The sequence below is a fragment of the Melospiza melodia genome, chromosome 13 (genome assembly GCF_035770615.1).
Source record: "Melospiza melodia melodia isolate bMelMel2 chromosome 13, bMelMel2.pri, whole genome shotgun sequence".
Taxonomy (NCBI): domain Eukaryota; kingdom Metazoa; phylum Chordata; class Aves; order Passeriformes; family Passerellidae; genus Melospiza; species Melospiza melodia.
The window spans coordinates 16,602,291-16,612,483 of NC_086206.1; the positions used below are offsets into that span (position 1 = coordinate 16,602,291).

The following is a 10,193-nucleotide window of genomic DNA, read 5'->3' on the forward strand; positions in this document are numbered from 1 at the left end:
CTCCTTACAGCTACCAAGCTGTTCAGCTGCTAGAAGAACTGCAAAGGTCTTCTCCAGAAAGCCTTCTGCAGGTGCAATCCAGCCCCACGTAGCAGCAGCTCCAGTTCAAAGCCCAGCAGCTCCATTACAGGTGTCTGGAGAGGCCACAGAGGTGCAGAGAGAGGGTGCACAGACATGCCAAACCTTTAAACCAGGCAGGGTCTCAGTGGTCAGGATTAAACCCAGAATCTAAGGCAGGTGTCCCCCAGCAGGCTCTCCTCCTCCTGGGAGAGAGCAGCTTTGTTCTACAGAGCAGTAACAGAAGTGAAGTCCTCCCCGCTCACTGCACAGCCAGGGAAGGATCAGTGCCAGCCTTGGGGACCTGCCCTCCACAGTACTGATGGGGGCTTGGCCCCGGGCAGGAAAGGCATCATCTACTCCCAGCCTCACCCCCTTACTGCTGGAGTCTCTGCCTCCCCTTCACAAGCCTTTCTACAACAAAGGCAGATTGGTGTGAGGCAGGGAAGGGCAGCTTCAGCACAGGAAAAGACTTCCAGCTCCTGTTGTGCTGCACCTCCCCTTTGATCCCTGGGGAAGGGACAATCTGGCAGCTGGAGGGCTATTGTGTGCCTCGTGCTGCTGAGGGCCTGCCTGAGAGCTGGAGTGAGCTGGTAACCACACAGCCAACAAAACTGTGCCCTAACAGGCAGGTAAGCCTAATTTGTCACTGCTGGGGGAAATGGCTTCAAGGAGAAAGGGAATGAAAAACCCATTTTAATGAACAGCGTGAGTTTTTGTCATAGTACCACAAACTTCATGGATTGGAGACAGTTTCTGTATTCTCTGTGGAAACCTCACTGATTTTCCTCTCTGGTTGTGTCTGTGCTGTTCCTTAAACAGTGAGGGTGCTGATCAAAGTCAAGTTCAGAGGCAAATTCTAATATTTGGGTTCTCAAAGAAATTCTCTGGCACTTTCTGAAGCACTAGAAAGTTAGAGATCCATAAAGGAGGAAGAATACAGAAGCAGATTTACAGAGCCAAATGTTTAATAACTTTTCAAGAACAAGTGTTACATCCATATTTAGAGCATATATAAGAGATGGAAACAAGGAAATAAAAAATAAAATTGCTAACTTCAAGAGGATACACTTAACTCCACAACTCCTGCTGAATCCCTTCTTTGGAGGCACAGTGGCCACTTTGAGCAAGACAAGACTGGGTACCAGGCCACCTGCAGAGTTTAGGCTCAGCACTTTAGGAACAGCCAGGAAAACTCTGACTCTGTACAATTTGCAGGCCAACATCTCTTCCCAACGTGATGTTATTGCTGGACAGAGCAGGGAGAAGAAAGGAGACACTTACAAGACTTGGCAGCACAAGACAACAGTACTGGGAGGGCTCCAAGCACTCCCCAGACACGTCTGTGAGGCTGCTACAGCCCAGGAGGCAGTGACAGGTTCCCCAGAGGTGTCACCTACAGTTAACACTGCCTTCTACCTCCCACTTCCATCAGCCCCCAATGTCCTCCCTCAGCAGCTTGAAACTTTGCCAAGGAATCTTCTTTGCTAAAAGAAGTGTCTGCATTGGGACAGGCTGGCCCTGGCAAAGAAGGTGCTTCCTCACAAGCCTCAAAACTGCTGCATGTTGCTCAAGATCTCTCAATATGCCAGCATGTTCACTCCTCTCCCATCACTGCAGGAGCAGAGCTTGGCATCTCCTCCTGAGGGCAGCCATGGTGTCTCCTTCCCCCCTCATGGTACCACTGTCTGGTACTGGGCGGGGAAAAGATCGGAGGGGACTCATTTTGGGCTAGAGGGACCCAAACAGAATCTCTCCTGGAAGACAAATGTGGAGCTGCAGCTGCTCTGAAGAGCAAAGTTGCTGAGCTGAGTCATGGACGAAAGCTCTGGAGAGATGCCGGGAGGCTGCAACTGCCCAGAGTCCTTCAACACAATCAGGGAGGACATGGAGAGCAGCTGAACAGCTCACCCTGCTCCTAGATGGGAGTGACAATTTCCATGTGTTTTGGCAGGAAAGCTACACAACAAAGCACCCCAGACAGACTGCTCACCCTGGCAACAGAGAGGGTGCTCCCTGGCCGGCGGCCAAAGCTGGCAAGAGCTCTGCTGCCACAAGAAACTCCGGGTTGCGAAGGCAGCGGGAGGAGGCAGAGGAATGCTAGTCTGGCCCACTGCTCTCCCACCCTCCTTCCCACATCTAGCTCACCTTGGCCTTGTTCTGGACAGGCAGATACAGCTTGAACTCGGCTGGGAGCTCATCCTCTGAGTACAGCCGGTCAGAGAAATACACCCGTCGGATGCGACAGTTGGCGTGGATCTGGGAGTCAAAACAAAGAGTCAGGCCATTTTCCACATGCTCTTTCCACATCCAGCTTTAGTGTCATGCTGCAACATGGATCCTTTGGCTCAGCAGCTGGAAATCTATCTCACTGTCTTGCTTTTTTGAATCTGACAGGGCATCAGCAAAATGTTGGTTTGTTCCCTCTGCTTTGCATTTGCATCCCTGTCTCCAGGTATGAACACTCAAAAGATTTGGCCAAGCTCTGGTATCTCTGTCAACTGTCTTAGTTGCTAAGGGGATTCTCTACTGCGAACCGACCTGTGCTTTGCTGGTATCAGCACTTGCCAGAACACCCACAGCCTCAGCCTGCTGCATTTTTAACACGCCCACTTCAGGGCCTCCCTGAGGTCAGGAATGAGCCTGTCCAGCCTGTGCTGCCTGCACTATCAGCTGGCAGCAAAGTAGTTGCTCTGGTCCCCCTCCTGAGTACGTGAGAAGGCAGACAACTCTCAGCTGACTGCTTGCACCTCAGGCAATCCTGCAAGGAACTGCAGCACTCCCCTCACACCAAGGAACAGGCACGCTCCACACACAGCATTCCTCAAAATAACACACACCACTGAACATGACTCCCTAGCATATGGAACAAGTTCCATGTCCTCAGCAGGAACAAACCCTGCATCAGCTCTGTTACAAGGGGCTCAGTGAAAGCAGGGTAACTCCACTACCACTAGGAAACAAGCTTGACCAGGGCTATGAATGGTCTGTACACCATGGGGCTGTCCCATCCAGGTTCCATTCAGTCAATCACTGTCCAAACTATCTGGACAGTAAGGCAATACACAGCTTTCACGGCATGCCACAGGGAACTGCAACTCTCACCCTAACCAACAGACAGCCAGAGAAACAAGAGGGAAAAGGGCTCCTTTATCCCAGCCTAGGTGAGGCCTCAGTCAGGCCTTGCTCACCTTCCATGGTGCTCTGCAAAGAGCAGGGCTAGGAAAGGAACCCCAGAGGGCTAAAGGCAGATTCCCATCCTGCTGTGCCAGCCATCAGGAACACGAGCAGCCCTTGGTTTCCCAGGGCAGCCCCTCACCTGCACTCTCAGGGTCTCGATGTAGTTGGTGCCGTAGGCGCGGCGCGTGAAGTCGGACAGGTTGAACTGGATCTGGTTCCAGCCGTCGTCCAGCCGCATGGGCATGGTGCAGATGAACGGCTTCACCCGCGTCGTGCTCTGGTAGTTGCTCGCCCGGAAGCGCCGGCGGACGTTCTTGTCATCCAGCACCTGGCAAGGAGGGCAGGCTGCTCACCCCGGTGCCAGGCTCCCCAGGACAGCACCACCCGACTCCAGGAGGGCTCTCTACTCCCACCCCTCCGTTCCACGGCAGAAGGGATTTAACACAGGAAGCAGACCCATTTTCAGGAATAGCAACAATGAGTTTGTCAGCTGACTGATGCCCCCATACCAGAAGACCTGACACACCACATGGCCAAGAAAGCAAAACTGTTTTGGGGATCACTCACTGCCTGGGACAAGTTCCAACACAAGACTGCAGGCTCTCTGGCGCCTTCCTCAGTGGTCCCTGGAGGGGCCTCCCCACTGCACACTCCTCACCTGCACTTCAAAAGTGAAGTATTTTTTCAGGTTCTTGATGATCATCACTAGGAAAGGTAGTTTGATGCCCAGGGTCTTCTTTGGGTCAGCAGGGCACGTGATGTACGTGGTACTGAGAGGTGAGAGAAAAACACTTTAGGATCTCACAGGGCACAAAGTGCACAGCCCAAGGTAACCTGAGTCTCTCCCTTGGCCCAATGCAGCCTTGGAGGACAGGAAGAAATAGGTAACTGTGATCATAAGATCTCAGCAACAACCAGGGCTTCCTCTAACAGGAGGGGGAGCTTCAGAGGTAGCTGCAGGCAGAAAAAGATAAAAGGCACAAAGAATGCATCTCAAATTGCACTTTTCTCACCCAGGGCATGAAACACCTTCCTGGACAGCTTCACCTCCCCAGTTTCAAGGCCATGTCAGTGCTGTTCATTAACACAACCTCCTCCTACCCTTGACTGAGCAGGTAGAGCCCTCTAGATCATAGCAGAGGCCCTGTGTGCTCTATACAGCTGGCAAAACAGAGTTTGTGAGCCCTAGGAGTACACGTCATGCCTGGCAAGTTTTGTATCAACACTTCTTGGAGGAAGAGAAGCATTGGCTCAGTCTGTCTGCAGGAGAGGAGTCTCCACTGCCCTTATAAGGAGAGCCCTGCTCTGAATCACCCCTGGAGAAGCCTTGGAGACTCTGAGCCCTCATGGAACTGGCGTCTGTCTCCCGGGGCGATGGAGACAAGGTTGCTAAGAGAAGCTCCACAAGCAACTCCTCTCATAAATCTCCCTCTGATCTTCCTGCTGCAGGGAGAGCAGCTGTCACGTGAGGAGAACAGGCCCAAGACAATAGAAGAGACAGCAGACAGTGCTGCTTTTTCAGTAACTGGCAGTGCTGACTGAGGCTGGGTATTAAATACTGCTTTTTTCCCCTTGAAGTGATGGAAGAATAACGGGATTTTATTTTTTATCCCTTAGCCCCAGTGAGGATAAGAATGAGAGCTCTACAAGCACATGCAGGGAAATGCACAGCACACTGCTACAGGGGAGTATCAGTGACATGACCCAGATTCTTCCATTTATTGACAAAGACATTGCCATCACACTGCTGTAGTTTGAAGATGATGCCTGCTGGGCACTGCCATCTTTCACTCTGCTCCAGGGCAGAGTTCTGCTCCCCCAGAACAGCAGAAGAGACTTCTCCTACCTGACATTTGTTCCCTCAATCTCCAGCACCAGTGACTGAATGTCATTGTCCGTGATTCGCTTGATGTGGCCATTGCGCACCTGGAACAGAAGTGGGGCACACAGCACAGATGTCACTTGAGAGGGAAAAAGAGGCACACACAGCTCCATTGAGAGAAGGGGTAAGACCCCAGGAGGACTCATCTACATTCCCTTGGCTCCTACTCTCCTGGACCTTGGTGTTTCCAAGGCTTTGATCACTGCCCCAGAGTGCCAGCAAGAGTTTATGGCCCAGCACGCTGCACATACACGGAGTGCAGGACTTCCATCTATCCAAATATCCTGCACTGAACACAAGGGACTCAAGCTCATATCAGAGGCCCAAATAAACAAACATAAAAGAGTGAGAGTTAAACTTGAGTGCTATAAGGGATAAAAACAAAGACAAGCAATACAGGGGAGCCACCAGCCAGCCACTGGTCACCAAGGGAACTTGGTTTGTACTGCTGGGCATGGCTGACTGCCTCTGGACACTCACACACTCAGGCACACTCTTGCATACCCACACTCTCTCCACCAGCACAAGCAGTGCACATCCTACTAAGGCCAAAAATATATGGGTTTTCCCCACGTCACAAAAGCTTGAGATATTCCCTAAGGTCTAAAAGAAGTAGAAATCACAGCCTGCTGGTTCTCTTTGCCAAGATATGAAAGTCTACATTAGGACAGCTATGAACCCAGTAATCTCAGACACGCACCCAGGACATGGGAGAATGTCAAATACTGCTTCCAGTTCTCACCAAAATGACGGGGGTATTTCATGCACTGCTGAAGAGAGCATGGCAGTCCTCAAAACAAGCACACCCAGGGTGGCCATGCTTCATGCAAGAGAGACTATTGCAAGAGTATTGCAGCTGAAAGGACTACTGCTGAAATCCACCCTGCAAGCAGAGCTCCTGCTCCCACTCACGGGCCACAGAATCGTAACAGTATCACTCTGCACAGAACAATTCACATGGGAACGTTCCTCCAGAGGTCTCCACTCCAACCTGCACCTCCAAGCAGGGTCAGCACATCCTGCTTATGGCTTATCCAGTCTGACAGCACTCTACATCCCCAGTCTAAGAGTCTTTAATGCGTCCCGTCCTTGCACCATCCAAATAAGCTGTTGATCCTTTTTCAAAGTCATGAATATTTGTGCAAAACATAGACACACACACACAGAGGCAGGGTGAGGCATCCCAGCTCTTCACAGAGCTACATGGGTACCCACTGATGGGCAACAGGATAGATCTGTGCTTCCTGTCCCCCATCTCACAACTTGTAAATGCTCACACAAACCCACTCAGGTCAAACATCACTGCTGCTTGAACTGCTGTGAAGGTTTTAGTTCCTACTGAAACTACAAAAACTTCAGCTAAGGCTCATGCACAAGCAACCAAATACAGGTTGTAGCCTTGGTGTCAGAGGCCTCAACAAGTATTTTGCAGAAACACAAAACCATGGATGGTTTGTGATGGGGGAAGCAGCACAGCTCAGCATCTTTAAACATCCTGAGGACGGCTCCTTGATGATAGCCTGGAGAAGGCACAGGGCCCTGAGCAAAACCACTCTAAAAACTGACAGGAGGGAGAAACAAAGTGATGAGACATTCAGAACTACTTCTACACCCACAAGCCCAGCTCTGCACGCCTCTGGCGAGCCTTTGAAAGGTGGGTTATACACCAAAAGACCCCAACCTCGGCCCCACAGGGCCCTGGCCATCCCGCTGCCTACGGCCAGTGCCGGCCTCTCCTGCAGCTTCCCCACAGGTGCAGCTTCTGCTGCCGGGCGGGCTCCTCTGCCCGGCAAAGGCAGAAATGCTCATAATAACACATTCTCCTCAGACACACCCCAGGGGCCCAGTACCGGCCCCGGGGCCGTGCCGGTAACCAGTACCCGAGAGATCCCGCTATCCCGTTCCCGGGGTCCCGGTAACCCGGCCGCTGCTGCTCCGGCCCGGCGGGGGCCGAGCGGCCCCACAGGTGTCCGGAGCGCCCCGGGGGTTCCGGCGGCCCCGGGCCTGCCCCGGGAGGCCGCGCCGCTCCCCGGGCCGCGTTGCTGGCCGAGCCCGCCGCCTCACCTTCTTGTCCCAGATCTGGAGCGGTTTGCTGCCGATGCTGTAGAGCACCGAGAGGAAGCCGCTCTGGAAGGTGTTCTTGAACATGCCGGCGCCGGGCGGGCCGGGCCGCGCCGCGGCCGCCGCTCTGCCAGGACACGGCGGATCCCTCCGCGCCGCGCCGCCGCCGTCACCGAGGAACTACTTGGGGCGGCCCCGGATGCACTTCCCGGGGCCGGTGACGGCGGTGAGGGAGCGCTGCCACGGCAACCGCGGCTCCGGCCTCTGCCCTCCCTCGCTCCGCGGGGCTGCCGGAGCCCGGCCCGCTGCAAACCGTGCCCGGTGCCCTGGGGTCGGTACCGCGCTCCCCGAACGCCTGGGCTGGGCTGAAGGCAGGGACGCCTCTCAGACATCTCCGTTCTTCACGAGCCTCGGGCCAAAGAGGACGCCGTGGTTTGCTTTAACCAAGGATGTTTTTTTTTGCCCCTGGGTTGTTTCTCGGCCTGGGCTCTGCTCGTTCCTCCCAGGGACTCCCTGAGCTGCTTTTGCAGGACTGGAGCATTTGCTCCGCTTTGTTGCTTCCTTTAGCTGCACTCATTCCTGGCTGCCCTTGGAGCCTCCTGTGTGTTCTTGCTGCTCTAAGGCAGGCAGGGATAACATACAGAGCCCTGGCAATATCGGGGTTTGATGTACAGCTTTATGGGTGTGAGAATTTCTTTGAGTAGAGACAAGGCCTTGGCACAGCTGAAGAGGCTCAACAGGAACAGCTTGGGCTAAAAATTACATTTCTAAACTGACATACATTTCTTCTCGCTGTTATAACATCTGTTTACATCATCTATTTTCAGTGTAGAGACACTAAACAGCATAAAAATTACATTCTGCACCAGCTTTATGGCTCTTCAGGTTAACTCCAGGCTTCTGTTGCTGACTAATGCCCCATTCAAATCCTAACAGTGTTGTCTGCTAGGTGTGCTTGTCTCTCCCATGGGCTGCAAACGCTCCCTCGCAGCACCTGGGTTAGCAGCACTTCCTCCTTCCTTCACAATTCCTTGCTCAAACAAGTAGAGCACACAAAAAGCAAGGCATTAGTTAGAAATGATCAGCTATATTTAGTCAGAGGGTTAGAGTACACTTTATATGGCAGGATGAAATAACTTGTTCCCTTAATCAGATGGTAGGAGACAACTGGGACAAATGTCCAGCTGCCATTCCTGAACAGCCGGCTCATTCACATGCTCTCCACTTACCACTTTAATGTCATGTTCTGCTGCACACAGAAATAGGTTGGGGTTTCAAATTTTCCCTATTTCTCAATTAATTTTAAGAAAATGCAGCACCCATTGCCCCTCCTCCTTCCCTGGGCATGTGTGGGCAGAGACAGAGAGCCTTGTAAATCATTAACCCATATTAATAATCGAGGCTGGCTTTGGGAAGAGGTCTCTGAGAGATGTATTTCAGAGACTCACACCCTGATGTTATCCACCTGGAAGACTGGTAGGAAGATGTTGGCATGTTATCTTACCCCTGTTTCCAATTCCCAGGGTGTACAGGGATTGAATTTGGGGGAGCAGATGGAGGAAAAGGCCCATCCTAAGAAAATAATCTGGCCCAAGGAGTGAGCAGAGAGTGCCTGCTCCAGAAATAACTGCCCACTAAAGCATTTCCTTCCCTTCAGAATTCTCAGCAATCCGATGCCTTCAGAGGAATGAGATTTTCAGGAAGCTTCTGAAATGTTTCTGCTCTTTAGTGTCACATTGCTGGGTGCAGTTATGACACCAAAATGTAGCAGGTCTCTCCAGTGTCACCAAGTCTGTGCTTGCCTTGGAGCACCTGGTCCAGGTTCATGACCTGGGAAATCCTAACCCAGGCCTTACCCTCTTGATGAGGCTGGAGAGCAGATGGCCAGGGCTGAGCCAGCTCCAAGGACAGGGCTTGGACCAATAAAAACAGCACCAGATTCAGTCAGTTCCTTTGTGAGCCATGGCAAAACCAAGAACAAAGTAATGACTCCTGCAGGGACTGTGAGATCCTGGGATTTGTCCAGATGACTCCAGCTGGCTCTTCCAGCCTGGATTTTCCTACAGGAGCAGCATGGGTGAAGGGCAGCTGTGATAGGGAAACCAAAAATACAACGGGGCAGGAGATCCATAACCAGCACATGAAGGAGACGAAAGGCCCAAAAGTGGCTTTGGGTGCTGAGGCAACCTGAAGGCTTTGGACCTCTCACTGGCTGAACTCTGAGCAGTGCAGAAGGAGGAAGAGGAGGAAGCTGGGCTGATGCTGAGCAAGGGGTCAGAGGAGAACAAGGGTGTAAACATCAGTGGGTGCAGAAGGAAGCAGTGCCAGCGTGTACTGGAGCAAGGTGGCAGAGAAAATCAAGGAAGGAGGACACAGTGCCTTGGAAGGACACCTGTGCAATGGATGGAGCAAGGGGCCAGAATGAGCAAAACCTTTTTGACTCCAGACGAACTGGAGACAAAGGATAGGCAAGGAAGAGTTTATTTCTGACAAACAGTCACTGAGAGCATTCTCTGGGGACAAGCTGTTGGCTTGCAAAGGATATGGGCTGCCGTAGGCAGCAGGTGGCAATGGGGAACATGATCCAACAGCATCAGGAGATGGATAGATGTAAGCAGCAGAAGCAGTGCTCGGACGTGCCACCTGCTGCAGGGACCTCAGCTCAGCACATGCTCACAGTGCTGCTTCTGCCCAGTGTGGGCCCACTGTGGGCTCTGCCATGGGCTCTTCCCTGCTCTCACTGCTGGCCAGAGCTACACCCACCAAAACCAGTCTTGATGAACACAGATGCCAGAGATCAGCACAGTCCTGGATACAAGAGAGCTGCCATTAAACTGTTCCTTGGCAATGGACCAGGAGCTTAAACTGACCTGATGCCCGTGTCCACATCTGAGCCCACAGCACATCTCCATGTGTGACACACCAGCACAGTGCCTCCCCACACCTGTACCCATTACAAGGGGTAATGCAAGGACTCACTGGTGCAATTCCGCTTTGGCCAGTGCCCAGGCTG

General features: G+C 52.6%; 1 protein-coding gene across 2 annotated transcripts; it reads right to left on the reverse strand.

Annotated features, from left to right (window-relative positions):
* Window positions 1-1,007: 1,007 nt before the first annotated feature.
* CFAP20 (cilia and flagella associated protein 20) lies at window positions 1,008-7,322 on the reverse strand. 2 transcript variants are annotated; one of them, XM_063168055.1, is made up of 6 exons: window positions 7,184-7,321; window positions 5,084-5,163; window positions 3,896-4,007; window positions 3,377-3,565; window positions 2,206-2,316; window positions 1,008-1,306 (listed from the first exon to the last, which is right to left on the reverse strand). In XM_063168055.1, the coding sequence occupies exons 1-6, from the start codon at window positions 7,265-7,267 to the stop codon at window positions 1,301-1,303; spliced, it is 582 nt and encodes a 193-aa protein (XP_063024125.1). In that variant the 5' UTR covers window positions 7,268-7,321; the 3' UTR covers window positions 1,008-1,300. The 2 variants fall into 2 exon arrangements, with proteins under 2 accessions (XP_063024125.1, XP_063024124.1); XM_063168054.1 differs by lacking the exon at window positions 1,008-1,306 and having other exon boundaries at window positions 2,197-2,316; window positions 7,184-7,322.
* Between the last annotated feature and the right edge of the window lie 2,871 nt (window positions 7,323-10,193).

Coding starts and splice junctions, on each gene's coding strand:
- CFAP20 (XM_063168054.1), bottom strand. CDS start 7,267: ATGTTCAAGAACACCTTCCAGAGCGGCTTCCTCTCGGTGCTCTACAGC. Junction 5,164..7,183: donor TCCAGATCTGGGACAAGAAG/GTGAGGCGGCGG, acceptor CTTCTGTTCCAG/GTGCGCAATGGCCACATCAA. Junction 2,317..3,376: donor TCGAGACCCTGAGAGTGCAG/GTGAGGGGCTGC, acceptor TTTGACTCCCAG/ATCCACGCCAACTGTCGCAT.